The sequence below is a fragment of the Ovis aries genome, chromosome 2, assembly GCF_016772045.2.
Source record: "Ovis aries strain OAR_USU_Benz2616 breed Rambouillet chromosome 2, ARS-UI_Ramb_v3.0, whole genome shotgun sequence".
Lineage (NCBI taxonomy): Eukaryota > Metazoa > Chordata > Mammalia > Artiodactyla > Bovidae > Ovis > Ovis aries.
Genome location: NC_056055.1, coordinates 105,514,115 through 105,530,180, shown reverse-complemented (window position 1 = coordinate 105,530,180; position 16,066 = coordinate 105,514,115). Strand labels below are relative to the sequence as shown.

The window sequence follows — 16,066 nt, the reverse complement described above, 5'->3', positions numbered from 1 at the left end:
AGTCACAGACTAGTCAGTAGCAGGGCTCAGATGCATGTCCTTGTCACTAACCCCCGGCACCTACAGAGGAAGTCTCGGCCAACTGTCAACAGGAGTGGACAGAGAAGTGATTCAGCAAAGGGGCCTCGGTGGCTCAGGATTGCTTTGCAACGGGCAGCAGTGAACTTCTTAGAAAACACCGCGGAGGGAGGAGGAGAAGGGAAAGAGGAATACAGATAAATTTATTAGTTAAATACTGATTTTACAGCCATTTCACCTTAAGACAACGTTAGCAGTTTTGTGGGTTAGGGAAGGGTATACAAGGGGTGGGGGGCGGCTTTCGTAAAAGAAAGCCGATGTAAATGATGATTAAAACAGATCTTGGGTTTAAAGATAACCCTGCTACCGCCGGGAGGATTGCGGGGCGGGGGCTGGGTGTTTGTGGAGTAGCACAGAGGAAGGCCAGTCAGCTACACTCTGCGGGCAGCCAGGGCACGGAAGGCAGCGACTTCGCGAGCCCCGGGTCACGGGTAGAAGAGTAGAGACAGGAACGCGGAGAGGAGGCCGATTGCCGAACCCAGGGAGCGGCAGGCGCCCCCTCGCGCCCTTGTATCTTCTCTCATCGCTCGTCGTCTTTCTTCCATGAGTTGTGTTGTGTTTGTTTAAATATATATTGGAAAATCCCTAGCATTTTTGCCTCCTGGACAGACGCCTTCTGCTGGAGAAAGGACGCGGGTGCAGGCAGCGCGCGCCCCTCAGATGGACTCGGCCCGCGGCCCAGGCAACCCGTGTGTTTCCAGGGAACCACAGCGCATCCGCAAGTTCCAGGCCAACAACCCCGCCCCACGCAGCGCAGCCCCAGCCTGGTTGGGGGAGGCCGTCCACCAGACATCCTGTCCAGAAGGATCTCAAGTCTTAGATGACTGCTAGTCAAATTCGCTCCAGCAGCAGAACCTTTTTTGTTCTTAGGAACCCCCCTGAGCGTGATCGGGCGGAAGCAGGATTCGGGGACTAGTTCAAACTGCAGGCTGAGCAGAATCACCGAGAGCAGCGGAGGGGAGTTTCTTTGCAGAGGCCTCGAGGAGGGCGGGGGTGAAGAGAAGGAGCGATTTGAGCCGCGGAAGGAACTTGCAGGGAGTCGAGGTTGCCAGGTAGCGAGTTTGCGGAAGCCACTCTCCCCACGCAGCATCTGGTAACACTGGCCCTACACGCAGTGTTTCTGGAGTCAAGATTCAATATGAGGGATGCGGGCGCACTGAGCCCGAAGGGGAGTGTTGGCCGAGGGCAGGACCGGCCGCGGGGCGGTCCAACAACAGATGCCCGCTCTACCTGCCCTGGGATCCCCGGTGCCCGCAGCACCGTGGAAAGGCCACCAGCTTGGGTGCAGTGGTGGAAACAGGGGAGGACTTCTCGTCTCTTGTCGGGGGTGACGGGGCAGGAAAATGAGAAAAGTCTGCAGCTCCGTGGGAGGGGCTGAGGTGTGCTCCTAGTGAAGGGGGTGGTGGGCTCCTCCTGATCAGAGTCTGAGCTCTCCAGTCCCCCACCTTAAAAAGGTATGCGCTAAAATCCCCTAAGCAAATCATTGACTTCAAGTTTCTTCCCAGTTGTTGTCTGGAGTCATCCCAGACAGAGCAGGCCGGCACCCTGGAGCCCAGAGCCTCATCTCTGCTGTCCCCCGTGTCCCCAAGTCCGGGCAGGAATCCGAAGAGGGAAGGGGTGATATTATGCAGTGATTATGTCCCCATGACTGTCAGCCAAGGCCAGGCTGTTCCAAGGGTCCTGCTTGGAGCTGGCCTGTGGTGACTGGCTGACAGAGGACGCGTAGCCTTGCGGGGAGAGCTTCAGAGCGGAGAGGACCGGGTGGATGGAGGACCCATGGCCGGACATCGCGCTGACCGAGAACGTCTGAAAGTGAAAGGTATAAGATACTATCAGCGGGATCCTTCCTACCGCAGAGAAGAGCCCTGCTCTGTAGCTGTGCCCAGGCTGACTCCCACCCCAGGAAGGGGACCAGAGGACAGGGTCAAAAGACAAGGGCGGGAGAGGTACCATGCCGCACTGCTGGCCCCCTGACCCCTGAGGTATGAGAGGCAAGGGATCTTCCTGACTGACCAGCTGCTTCTGAGCACTGACCCAGTAACTTCTGGTTTCTCAGACGCCTTTGATGATCGCATCAGACATTTTCTATAATCTTAGCACCATCAATGTCTATTTTCCAAATAGAAGCCATTCCCCCCTGCCCAGAAGGGGCTCCTGGCTCTCTTGGCCCCACAGGACCAGTTTCTCTTCACTCTGACAGCAGAAAGCTCACTAGGACATGCTCACCTCAAGTACAGGAGGAGAAGAGATCAATTAATGGGAGACTATGACCAAGTTTGGAGGGATTCTGGTCCCAAATTGGGGAGCCACAGAGGGAAGAGGGTGGAGGAGTAGGGTTGCCATCATATCTGACAGAGGGACATGAGGGTCCCGCTGGCCCATCTCTGGACACGTGTGTGAAGCTGGACCTGCAGCCAGCTCTCATTACAATAGCATCCTGCCTGTGATCCCTCATCAACCCCAAGCCTCCCACCCTGCCCGCTGCAGCTTCCACAGGCCAGGAGGGACCTCATCCTACTGTTAAAATCTACCTACCGTCAAGGTCAAGCCACCCTCACTGAGGAGAAAGACTTGCTTAGAAAGCCCCATTCTGCTTCCCACAGCCTGGGATGGGTTTGCCACTTCCCCTAGCGAGCCCACAGTCTAATTCGGGTTGCAGTCATGCTGTGTGCCAGCCCGTCTTCACTGGCCCTGGCACAGGTGTTGCTGTTTAGTCACTAAGTCGTGTGTGACTCTTTGCAACTCCCTGGACAGGCTTCTCTGTCCACAGGATTTCCCAGGCAAGAGTACTGGAGTGGGTTGCCATTTCCTTCTCCAGGGGTTCTTCCCAACCCAGGGATCAAACCTGCGTCTTCAGCATTGGCAGGCGTGTTCTTTACCATTAAGCTACCAGGGAAGCGTGGCACAGAGTGTATCACGGTTGTGTTTCCAAATCGTTGTAGCTTGATCAGATATGCTGAAATATACCCCTGTGTGGACAGCCCCTTGCCTTGGCTGGGGGCCTGGCCACCTGGAGTCTACTTCCCCATGGGCAGTACCTGCGACAGGGAGCTGCTGGGCCCGTAGTGGGATGACAGCCCGGGCTCTGTTTTGATGGGGCGCATCTCCTCACTGCTGCTGGCGGCCACACTGCTGGAGCTGCTGGAAGCGCTGGTGGTGGGAGGGAGGCTCTCACTGCCTGAGGGACCTGGAACAAGGCAGAGTCAGGACACCCAGCCCAGGGCCCGGGACACATGGATGGTGGCCCTTGGAGCCAGCTGGGGCAGATCAGCGCTAATGGCTCTGTGTCACTTGCTGGGGAGAGAAGAAGCAGGGCCCTTCATCAGGCCAGGGTGGTCATTCTCATGATGAAGCAGGAGCAGCAGAATTTCAAGGGAACTTCTTCAGGTGACTGGCTCATCCCCCCTTATCCCAGATCCTTGGGGCCACATATGTCTCAGGATTCAAAACTTTTGGATTTTAAATGGGGCAAGACCTGTATATTATAGAATACCTGTGGCAGGGTCTGGGACAACACCCAGTAATTAAATACATTAATAGTTCTCCAGCAAAATGTGAATACTCACACATGGGATAAATAAAGATTATAAATAGCCTGTGTCAGTTCAGATTACGTCTTGCTGCCAAATCTAGCTCCCTAGGTTTGGAGTTTCTGATGGGGGATCGTACACCTGATCCTCCAGGACTCCACCATGTAAAGAGATGAAGTTCCCAGGGGAAGGTGCTGGGCATACACACAGTGTGCGAGGAGGGGGAAAGGCCGGGGACCAGCTATGAGACACTGCACGTTCTAATAATACGTGACTGCCAGAAGGGGCAAGCCACTGTGGAATCTGGAAAAGGAGCACTTCGGTCATGTTCTCAGTAGTGGAACAGGGAAAGTCATCCGAACTTGTCAGGCCTTACATTAGAAGATAAAATTTCCATCAGATCAGCTGACTTATTTTCTCTGCCCCTGCCACATTTTCCAGTAAAATCTTTGACAGTGGTACTGACTGAGAAGGAAGTGCTCTTTTTTTAGACTTTTTATTTCGTATTAGAGTTTAGTTGATTAACAATGTTGTGATAGTTTCAGGTGGACAGCAAAGGGGCTCAATCATACATATATATGTGTCCATTCTCCCCCAAACTCCCCTCACATCCAGGCTGCCACATGACATTGAGCAGAGTCCCCTGTGCTACACAGTGGGTCCTTGTGGGTTATCCATTTTAAATATAGCTGTGTGTACATGTCAGTCAAGCAGGGAATGCTCTTGGTAGGGGACCCAAGTAGTCCTCATCTTGAAATCTAGAAATTGAGAGGCAGAGTGTATATTGAACAGAATATCCATATTTCCTAAGTGAAACCACAGGGGGTTTTAATTCCAGCTCTACCCATTCACAGCTATGTGACCCTTGTTAAGTCACTGCCCTCTCTGAGCCTCAGCTTGCTCATTAGTAAAATGGGGATCATAAATGGGGTCTAGTGAGGGTCTTTAAGGATCAAGGAGACAGTATTTGTGAAGGAGGTTTATAGAGCACAAAGTACACACAATGTCAATTATACACTAGCTTTCAAATCAATATCCAAATCTAACTGAACACAACTCATGGCCCCTGTGTTTCTTGACCCCAAAGCGAACCAAAGCGAACCAAAGCGAACCAAAAGGACTTGAGTTCTTGAGTAGCTGCAGCACTAAAGATGGAGGGACTGAGGAATTTTCCTTTTTCCTCTGAGACCAGTCTAGCTGGACCTCCGCAATCTTTGCAACTGGCAAAAATCCGGCCATGACAAGAACTGAGCTTGCTTTAAAAGCTCCCAATACGTTCCAATGCAGTGTTACTTTTGCATTAAGTTATTCATTCTGTCCTGAAAGGCGAGAAATGGATGATGCTATCATCACACCTCTGCAGCCTGGGCTGGCCCGCATGAGCATACACGATGCTCATTCACCCTGAGGGCTACTGAGTTATTCATAGAATTACACAGAGATCTTTTTCTCACCTGCTGGTGTCTTTGATTTGTTAAGGTTCTTGGGCTTCCGTTTTCTGGTTTGAATCCCCTCTTTCCGCATTGCAAGAGGCCTGGGGACCTAGGAGGTTGCAAGTCAACACACATGGTTTTCCAGTTGTACATGATCTGTGACAGTATTTACACAACACGCACACACACTCACACAAATACACACTAGGAAGGCCAGATCTGTACAATTCCTCTACAAACTCTGGCACTGAGTCTAAGTGAATCAGGCCTGGAATTCCTTTTGAGCAAGAAATCAATTCTATTAAAAAGATGAGTTGAACACTTACATTTTGGGATACTGTACTAGACCCTGGGGAAACAGACTTAAAGACACAGTTCCTTGCCTGTAGAGTTCACAGTGTGTTGGGAAAGACAGACAAATAGAAAATAACCAGATTTATAGGTGATGTGGGAAAACAGAAAAATAAAAACACTGAACTCTGCCTTGGACTGGGGGAGGGAAAGTGGCAGACTGGCAGGGTCCTCTTTCTAGTATTTTAAAATAGTGTACCTTGCCTACATCTGGGTTCTTTCAGGCCTGGCCAACCAAATCGTTCAGTCCCTGGTCTATGCTAGTCTCTCCTATGGGACTAATACAGGCCACACCTGCAAATACCAAAGGAAAAGCCACAACCACTTTTCAGATATGAACATGGAATTGTTAAAGAAAGAAGTGTGGGGGATTCCCTGAGAGTCCAGTGGTTACGACTCTGCACTCTCACTACCAAGGGCCCAGGTTCATTCTGTGGTCAGAGGACTAAGCCACCAGAGTGGCTGAGAAATAAAAGGCGGCAGCAGCATACGTGAACTTGAACTGCCTTCCGGTCAACCTAGTCAGATGAGACAGCACCTCCACCTCTGGAGGAAAGCGTCCTTCCCACCCAGCCCTCCTCCCCTCCGCCCACCTGGAGCCTTCTTGAACACCATCCTGACTTCAGAAGAATCCTGCCCTCATGTGCACCCCCACCCATATTAGTACTTTAAAAACATTGTCATAAAATGCAAGCCACATAAAACTTACCACCTTAAGCATTATTAAATGTATAGTTCAACACTCAAGCATATTCACACTGCTATGCAACCGTCTCCGCCATTCATCTCCAGAACGCTTTCATCTTGCAAAACTGAACTCTCTGCTCATTAAACAGGAACTCCTTATTTTCCTCTCCCCTTACCCCCTGGTTGTACTTTCTTGGGGTATCTTTTCCCATATACTAATATGAGTCGGTATACAATCAAATAGATCTTTTTATGGCTTAAGAGCTTTGAAAACTTGCTGAAGAAGAGCTCTCCTCCCATCCCCCAGGTTACATAACCTGACCTTCTACATTTTCTTCTAGTATTTTTACTGTCCCTTTTTAAAGAAGTTTTACGTTTTATATCTTTAATACACCCAAGTTTATTTTTGGTTTTGGTAGGAGGTAGAGGCCAAGTTTCATTTTTGTGTTTCAGACTGTGTCAGTACAAGCATTCTTAAAAACCTATTCTTCATCCATTGAATTGTTACCTTTGTTATATATCATACTACCACATATACAGACTACTTTTGAGTCTCTCCATCAGTAAAACAGGAATTAGACTTATGTAGTATTAAAGATGGAAGTGATGTTCCCTAGCAATGTCTCTGCTATGGTCTGAACGTGTATCCTCCTCAAACTGATATGTTCACAAACCTGTAATCCAAGGTGATTGTGTTAGGAGGTGGTGCCTTTGGAAGATGATGAGGTCATGAGGTTGAGCCCTGATGAATGGGATTAGTGGCCTTATACAGGAGACCCCACAGCATCCTTGCCCCTTCCACCATGTAAGGACACAGTAAGAAGTCTGCCACCAAACAGGGGGTCCTCCCTTGATCTGGCCTCTGATCTCAGACCTCCAGCTTCTAGAACCACAGAAATTAATTCTTGTTGGTTAAGCTGCTCAGGAGGGCTTCCCTGGTGGCTCAGACAGTAAAGAATCCATTTGGAATGTAGGAGGCCTGAGTTAGATCTCTGGGTAGGGAAGATCCCTGAAGAAGGGAATGGCTACCCACTCCAGAGAACTTGCCTGGAGAATTCTTGCCTGGAGAATCTCCCTTGGACAGAGGAGCCTGGCAGGCTCCAGTCCCTGGGGTTGCAAAGAGTCGGACATGACTGAATGACTAACACACACACACACACACACACACACACACACACACGCTGCCCCGTGGGCCTCCCAGGGGCTCAGTCAGTAAAGAATCCACCTGCAATGCAGGAAACCCCAGCTGCCCAGGCTATGGCATTGTTTCAGCAGCCTTAATAGACTCTGGACCTTCCAGATTGAAGTATATGTAAGAAGGAGACAATGAATTATGATCTGTGGGGAAGAAGAGGGATGAGACCCAAGCTGTGGAGTACGGGACGTGGTGCGCAGGGAGCCTTACGCCATGGAGCTTCATGTAGAGGCCGCAGGCATTACACACTGGCTCGCCCTCGGCGTTGCGGCGCCACAGCGTGGTGGTGGTGGTCTGGCAGTTGGCGCAGGAAAGGCCCACTCGGCGCGAGGCAGACTGCAACACAGGAGACAGACCCTTCAGGCCCAAGGCAGGTGCCGCGGCATCTGCTTCACCAGGAGCAACCGCGGGGCGGGGCCACTGCAAGGGATGCTCCGGTGCTGCGATGCCCGGATGCTGGGAATCGGGTGCCCCAGCCTTTCACGGGTGCATGGGACCGAGGGCTGGGCTGCCGGAGACAGCAAATCCTGGTCATTCCTGCTGCGTCAGCGACACTATCAGTCACTCACGTCAGGGAAGAGCCCAGCAACCACTGGGCACTGTAGGCAGTAAAACTTCTCCCCAAAGTTGAATTAACCTGGGCCTCAGGGGTGGGAGTTGACAATTACTGTATCCCAGAGACTTCAAACACTGACTTCAAGAGAGGGAAGCAAGCTCCACGGTTTATCCCCTCTGTTCTTCCTTCCCTAGTATCTGTGAAAGCTATTGGTCAAAATTAAATCATGGTGGGAATGACCAGGAAATTAGGAGCCAAAACTTGCTTCTATCTCCTCCCCAGCCACAGGGCCCAGCACACCCTCACATAATCTTTGGGTTTGTCAGCAGATCAACTGAAAACGGAGGAAGTCACAACATAAAAAGGAAGAGTCGGCCTTCCTCATGGGGTTGACGTGAGCACAGGAGACACACCACACAACGCGGGCAAGGCATAGCCTCACTTTTCACTTCTGCATAACTAAGGGGTTGAACTAAACGGCTGGATCATCCTCACAGTTCAAACTAACACTGAAGGTGGAAGAAGTGACTCTTCGCCACCCACCCAACCCTTCAACCTGCACCTTCTTTGACAGATAACTTGAAACCCCCAGATTCGAAACCAGGAGCTTCCCACCGAGGCTGAGCCCGAAGCCAGGAACTGAGAGAAGCAGAGACGCAAGCCCCCTGCGCCCTGCGCTGGCCCCGCGGCACCAGGCCCCGGCTTACCAGGCGGCGCTGGGGCTTGATGAGGGGCCGGTTGATGCCGTTCATCTTGTGGTAGAGGCCGCAGGCGTTGCACAGGTAATGTCCCGTCCCGTCCCGCCGCCACAGAGGGGTGGACATGGCCCCGCAGTTGACGCACTCTCTGCCTTCCGAGAAGTCATCAAACATGTCTACTGGGTGGGAAGCAACACAGAGGATTAGCTCTCTGCTTACGCCCGGAAATCTCACATCGGACAACCCAGAGACCACAGTAACAATGGCCTTTCCTTGCAAGGAGGGGCAGACGGGTCACCTTGGGCTGCAATGTTCTTCCTCACTCTGCCCTCACCCTGGAGGACCGGCTCCGAGGCCTGTCCTGGGGGGTGGACATTTTAGCGCCGACATCACAGACACAGCAGGGCTCTCCCTGGTTGCAACAACAGGAAGGGAGGGCGGCAGAAACCACCAGCACCTGGACCTCCCGCTCCTTCAGAGCTGGGGTCTCACCCGACACTGAGTTCCACTCAAGACCTTCTTTCTCTCTTTTTTTCCTTTCAGAATTGAGATTTCAGTTTCTTTTCAGTAAAAAGATAATAAATATTTACTTCAAGAAAGTTAAATGCTGAAATGTGTGAAAAGAATATAGGAGACACATGTAATCCTATAACTCAAAGATCACCATGTTATTAAGTTTGTTCTATTACATCCTTGGTAATACTTTATATATTGACATAGGTTTGCCTACTTGAGGTCAGGCCATGTCATTTTGAGCCTGTCTTTTCAGTTCATATCAAAGCATTTTCCCATATTAGAAATTCTTCAGAAACTTTAGTGTAGATTATTCCATCACAGAAATGCACCATCCTTTATTCTCACTGAATTTTTACTAAGCCATTACCCAGTTTCTGATTTTTGTAGACACAGCTCATTCGGTAAACCACTCTTAGCATTTCTGGTTATTTCTCAGGATATTCCCCTAGATATAGAATTACTGAGCCAAAGGGACTCTCTTTTTTGAAAGCTCTTGAAATTTTCAAACTTCCCTGCATGAGAAGGTTGTAATTCATTTTTCTCATTTCAATATCTGTATGATTATGCTATGTCCAAGTCTGACATTTTTCTTGCTTACTGGAACAAAGAAATAAAGGTGCATATTATGAGCAATGATGCCTTAGAGTGGAACCCGTCCACAGGAACGTGGCCATCCCTGCCACTCCCCTGCACTCGATCACATGCCCCTCCCTCCCCCGCATGCCCCTCCCTCCCCATCCCCTTTGTCTTCCATGGTCTATAGAAATTTTTAAATATTTACTTATTGATTGATTGATTGACTGATTTGGCCATACTGGGTCTTAGTTGTAGCATGTGGGATCTAGTTCACTGACCAGGGATCGAACTCAAGCTCCCTGCATCGGGAGCTCAAAGTCTTAACCACTGGACCACCAAGGAAGTCCTAATGTCTATAGAATGTAACAACTGACATATTTCACTCATGTCATCCTGCTGAGATAGGTTGGGCCAGTTTTCTTATTCCCTGTTATCTATATAAAGCCTGGTTAAGAACTCCCAGAAGTCTCTCTGACTCCACAGTATTGCTTCCTATTTTGGCAAATTTTATGTACTTTCTAATTTTCTGTCCCTAAATACAGCCATTCTGGTGTCCAGATTGTTCTCATCCTACTACGAGAAGCAAGAGTGGATTTTTCTCTAGTTCACGGGGAGACTTGAGGAGGAGGGTAACACCTTTCTCTGCCATCAGGACTTAGCCCCCTTGCCCTGGGGGTTAAGGTCTCACATTCTGCCAGTTCTGTGGGCCCACTACCTGCTCTAAGGGAACATGAGCTAAGAGAGAAAAGGATGGTGGGGGGCCCTCCCCTCAAGTCTGGGTACACAAACAGTCATTTGCACCTGCAAACAAGTAACTGTGAGTCAATAGTGTGCAGGTGTGAGGGGCTGTTTGCTCAGTCTGGGGAGCTGAGCACACACAGTCACAAGAGAGGCTATTTTTGCACCCAGGTCACACTGAGAACCCTCCAGCAAGGTCACTGGCCTTCAGAGCCCCACATGGCATGACGACTCCTGTACTCAGCTTTCCTTTCCCAAACCTGGGGCAGGCGTCAACAACCTGCACGTCACCCTCCACCCACCACTGCCACCCCATCCTTGCCTGCTTGCCCTGCTGCCCTGACCCAGCCTTTTGGTGAGAGGGCTGGAAAGGCCAAGGGAGTTCATAAAAGGCCCTCAGACCAAGGAGAGGCGCTTGCAATGTCCTCATTTGTAGCGTGTTTGGAATCAACACTAGATGGCGCTACAGCCTCAAAATACATACTCCGCATTCGGGTCTAACTCCGGACAGAGGCTTTCCACAGCACCTTCCCATTCCAAACCCAGTACAACTCAATTCTTCTTTTTTTTTTTTCAGGCCCAAATGTGGCCCAAATGGGAAAACGAACTCTTATTTAATTACCATCCAGCTTTCAACATTTTGTGGCCAATCTTGTCTCATGTATACCTCTACCCACTTTCCCTACCTGATTTTATTTTTAAAGAAACTCAGACTTTCTGCCATTTCACTAATAAATATTTCAGAACGTGCCTCTCACAGATAAAGAGTCACAGTCTTCTCCTTTTAAAGATGAGCAAACCAACCTCTTTCCTATGTTCCGGTTCATTTAAAGAAGGCTGCACAGAGGTTTCTCAATCCATTCCTCTTTTTTTGGAGGGAACATTCCCTTTTCTCTTCACCCTTACTGTTTTACATCCCAGACAAGGTCTCATCCCAGGAGCCTCCCCAGCAGTTCCAGTCTCTCTGCTGGTTACTAGCCTGACGCGTTGAGAACCCAACACCAAGGTTTGTGTTAGAAACACCTTCTCACCTGCCACACGGAATGGGTTACACAGTCAAGCAACTATTTTACAGGCTGGGGAAAGGCACTGGAGGTCGGCAAGTATGTATTTGTCACTGACAAATATTTACTGAGTACCTGCTATTTAAGCACTCTGATAGAGGTCATAGGAGCTATGAACACCAATGCCCTGGTTGGGCAAACTGGGCCAGAGTATCAGCAATGAATAACAGTATAAATGAACTCATTTGGGCCATGTATCTTTAAAAAAAAAATGGGGGGGGGGCTGTGCTGGGTCTTCATCGATGCACAAGGGCCTTCTCTAGTTGTGGCAAGTGGGGGCTACTCCCTAGTTGCAGTGCTCTGGGTATACAGGGGCTTCTCATCGCGGTGGCCTCTCTTGTTGCTGAACATGAGCTCAGTTGCTCCACGGCATGAGATTGTCTCAGACCAGGGATGGAACCCGTGTCTCCTGCATTGGCAGGTGGATTCTGTACCATGGGGCCACCAGGGAGGCCCTGGGACACATATCTGAAGCAAGTTGGGTATTATGGTGGCAGAGACTGCTTGTCTGAGGTAGAAGGCACCGAAGTCTGACCCAGAGTGAAGAGTCAGGCGTTAAGCAGCCAGAGGAAAGCTGTTAAGGGCGAGCTTCCTAAAAGCATCATAAACACACTATGTCTGCCTACAACCCACACCTCCAAATGGGCAAAGTCTCCAAGTCTTCTACCAGGTCTTGTCACCTGACCTACCCAATGGAATGTTACACAGACGTAAATGAGACAACCCAATGATAGAGAAAAATGCCTACCTCCCATGCTAAATAAAAAATGCAACCTGCAAAACATCCTATACACTGTGAGGGCAGCTGAGACCGCCAGGAAGGGGCTTCTTAAATTAGGCTAATAAATTGTGTGGCTTGTTCATTTTTCAAAGCATCATTCTGAAATGTTATAATTGCTTAGCTTTTAAATATGATGAAAAAATCAGAAAACAAAAATTTTTGATCATTTGCAGCAACTCCCACTATGCCATGGGGGAAGGGACCTTTTATTCTCTTACATCTGACACAAGCAGGATCCTGATGGGCCGAAGAAGGGAAAGCAAGTTCAAACACTGCTGCTGAGCTCCCGCGCTGGGGGAGGTGGGAGGCGACAGGCTGGGAGCCCCAAACCAGCACTGACATCTGTGTGAACCTTGGTAACAACCGCCTCATTACATAGACGTGCCCTGGGTGGGACTTCCCGAGGGCAAGTGGGCAGCAGCCGGATTTCTAACGAGGAAGGCCATGGCCATCAAAAGCCCCACCCACCCAGTGCCGGGCATCTTGGGATCCAGACCAACCACCTAGGCAATGGGAATCCAGCTCTCAGAAGTGGGTCAGTATTACCCCATATTCAGAGGAAAGACTTGTAATAAAAGTTGTAAAGTACTTTGCAAATAAAAGGAAAAAAAAAAAACTCACAACAATGGCTGTAAAGAGGTCTGCAAACACCCAATGAGATAACAGTGATGGGTTATTGTCAGGGCTGGAGGGGTTGGGAGAGAGTGGGAACAACCAGGGAGAAACTGGGAGCTGGGATTTGGGGAGAAGGAACAGACAGAAGAGCTAGATTTGGAAATCTGACCTTTTCTCAATTGTAAGGTGTATCACTCTCAGACTTGACCCAGTTTGAGACTCATAGGCAGAGTGAACTTGCAGGCAGGTTGACTGGTCTGGGGCTGCTCCTCATGGGAACTCTTAATTCATGATCATTTTAGCAACCAAAAGCAGAAAATGAATTGAGCCCTCACCCCAGGACTGGGGATTTAACTCCTCACTTCCATCCATGCCCAATTTAAAAAATGTTTTAAAGGAGGGGCACAAACCCAGCCTGGTTTGTTCTGTGTCCAATTTATTAATAGTACGGATATGCCTAGGAATTAAGGCAGACTACGCCCACCCAAGTGCCTGCAAGAAAAATGTGGGCCAGGAGGTTGAAGGATCCCACCCTGACTTCCCCCATGGCTAGCTGACGCAAACACGGGCTGGGAGCTGACCTCTCCCGGCCGCCTCCATCAATCTTGGGGAACCCACCCACAGGCTGGCCAGCAAGTCAGGGCTGGGAGAGGGGCTGATGGGAGAGGAAGAGAGGGGAGGTGGTGGGGGAGAAGTGAGAGGACTCAGAGGCCGGGATCACAGTTGGCAGCATCCACTGGGTACTGCGAGAAAGCTGTTTTGTCTCCCTACAGACAGAGAGCGCGAGCTCAGGCTGATGGACTTGGCCATGTTCATGCCAGCCGCTGGGTTGGAGCAGCAAAGCTGGCTCTGCTGTGCTGCAAAGGTGCCCCTCATGCCTTCCCTCTTCAGGGGGGCTACCACTTGCTGGGTCTTGAGCCAGAGCTGGGAGAGAAGAGACCCTCCTCTCCCCCAGTCCTCAGATGCTGAGTGCACCAGGTGCCTGTGCTTCTGGTGGGGGCACCAGAGCCCAGATACCTGCCGTGTATGTGTCTGCTCTGCCTGCCTTTGAAGCAAGTGCTGGACATAGAGATATACTAGGCAAAGCATAAAATGTGGAAGTGTTAGTTGCTCAGTCATCCCCAAGTCTTTGTGACCCCAAGAACTGTAGCCCACCAGGCTCTTCTGTCCACGGCAAGTCTCCAGGCAAGAATACTGGAGTGGGTTGCCATTCCCTTCTCCAGAGGATCTTTTCCACCCAGGTCTCTTGCATTGTAGACAGATTCTTTACTGTCTGAGCCACCAGGGAAGCCCATATTAGGCAAAACTGGGGCAAAAATCTCTGCCCTAAGTTGTCTTGATCTAGCTGGGGATGCACAACTCAAAGCAAATAATTTTATTAAATGCGGCAAATTGCCATGAAGCCTGGGCTTCATCACCAAGCCCCACCCCTCACGCCCACCCCCAGCACATCCTCAGCTGTCCCAGGTCACTCTGCAGTCTATCTGGGGAGGGAAGACACACAAACACAATGGAAATTACCCATGCCCAGAGCACTAATTCAGTGGTGCAAAATCAAGGCCAGAGTGGGTGCGAGGCCAGGCCGGGTGAACAGAGCGGAGGGGCTGCCCAGAGATGGGACAGAGCCAAAGGGGCTTCAGGACGTCCAGCCCCACTCAGATGTCCCCTGCTGAAGCCCAGCCCCGAGTCCCATCCAAAGTTCAGCGGACACTGTGCTTCGATTTCCCGACAGGCCAGGCTCTGTCCCTGGGCTGGCGCCTTGGTTTGAGGCACGAGCAGCAAACAAATCCCAAGGTTTTTGGGCAGCGACTGAGCCTTCGGTCTTCTGGGCTTCGTCAGGCCCGGCCGGTGACAGGCAGCTGGGCGGGGAGGGCAGACACAGCTCAGGCAGCGACCGGCTGGCTGGCAGGATTAGAGCACCTATTTTGGAAGCTCCTGCTAAACAGAAGCGGTTCTTGCTGGGCCGGGCTGGAGCTGCCCTGCGGAGCGGGAGCTGGGGGCCTGCCTCTGAGCGCCCGGCAGGGCACGTGGGAGATGCACAGAGAGTACCCACTACATCCCAACCCTGACCCACGAGGGGCGGGATAGCTTTAGCAATTTACAAACAAGGAAGCTGAGAAGAATCTGCATGAAACATGAGACCCACTACATTTCCTTTTCTTTCTTTCCTTTCTTCCTACTTTTTTTTTGCCGCACCATGTGGCTTATAGGATCTTAGCTCCTGGACCAGGGATCGAACCCATGTCCCCTGCAGTGGAAGCACAGAGCCGTAACCACTGGACCCCCAGGGAAGTCCCTGAACTACATTTCTTAATATCGACTGAGCGATATGAGAGACCTTTAAACTTTTATTCAGATGACTATTGTAATCGTACTGGAAATAGATGTCTACCAACACACATACACACTCCAGTAGCATTTACCGAGGAACCTGGCCACCAACACACACACACACTCCAGTAGCATTTACCGAGGAGCCTGGCTTTGGACTTGAGGTGAGAGTTAAAGAATGAGTCAGGTTAAGAAAATAATCACAAGTAAGCAAGGACATCCTGAAAGGACATCATGCTGCCAAGAATTAATACCACCTCATATGCTTTGGCCACCTGATGTGAAGAACTGACTCATTGGAAAAGACCCTGATGCTGGGAAAGATTGAAGGCAGGAGGAGAGGGGGATGACAAAGGATGAGACGGATGGAATCAGCGACTCGATGGACTTGAGTTTGAGCAAGCTCTGGGAGTTGGTGGTGGACAGGGAGGCCTGGCATGCTGCAGTCCATGGGGTTACAAAGGGTCAGACACAACTGAGTGACTGAACTGAATATGTTAAGAAAAATGACACGTCACACAGAGAAAGACTCCGTGGGGCAACCAGTGATGACACAGAAGCAGCTGTGGGAAGAGACAAGCTTTTCCATTCTGTGGACCAACTGATCCTTTCTTGAAGCTCTACAGGCTCCCAAGCATCCACCTCCATTCCTGTTTGGTCTGCATTCACAGCAGGGACAGAGTGGGAGGGAGGCCCGAAAGAGGTATGTTAGTGGGGTTCAGAGAAGTTAAGTCTTGTCCAGTAAATAGAGGAGCTCAGATTTCAACCCAGAGAGACTGGCCAGTCTCTTAACCGTGGGCCCAGAGTTCCACCAGGTCCTGCCGGCAGATGGATGGCTTGACCATCTTGCCGGGGGCCTGATTCTCCTCCCAGTAGCAGACAGTGATTTTTGAACATGAGCAATTAAAAAATCACTA

The 16,066-nt window shown here is 50.4% G+C and overlaps 1 protein-coding gene across 4 annotated transcripts in view; it reads right to left on the bottom strand.

The window, feature by feature from the left end:
* Positions 1 to 202: 202 nt before the first annotated feature.
* GATA4 (GATA binding protein 4) overlaps positions 203 to 16,066 on the bottom strand; it is a 79,471-nt gene continuing 63,607 nt past the window's right edge. For 3 of the 4 annotated variants that reach the window (XM_060411039.1, XM_042243551.1, XM_015093276.3), the window contains exons 3-7: positions 8,538 to 8,707; positions 7,485 to 7,610; positions 5,063 to 5,150; positions 3,117 to 3,265; positions 203 to 1,884 (exon numbers count right to left, since the gene is read on the bottom strand). In XM_060411039.1, coding sequence (XP_060267022.1) covers positions 1,702 to 1,884; positions 3,117 to 3,265; positions 5,063 to 5,150; positions 7,485 to 7,610; positions 8,538 to 8,707 — 716 coding nt within the window. In that variant the 3' untranslated portion in view covers positions 203 to 1,701. The remainder of the gene's footprint in view (positions 1,885 to 3,116; positions 3,266 to 5,062; positions 5,151 to 7,484; positions 7,611 to 8,537; positions 8,708 to 16,066) is intronic. The other variant, XM_027964616.2, reaches the window with a different exon arrangement.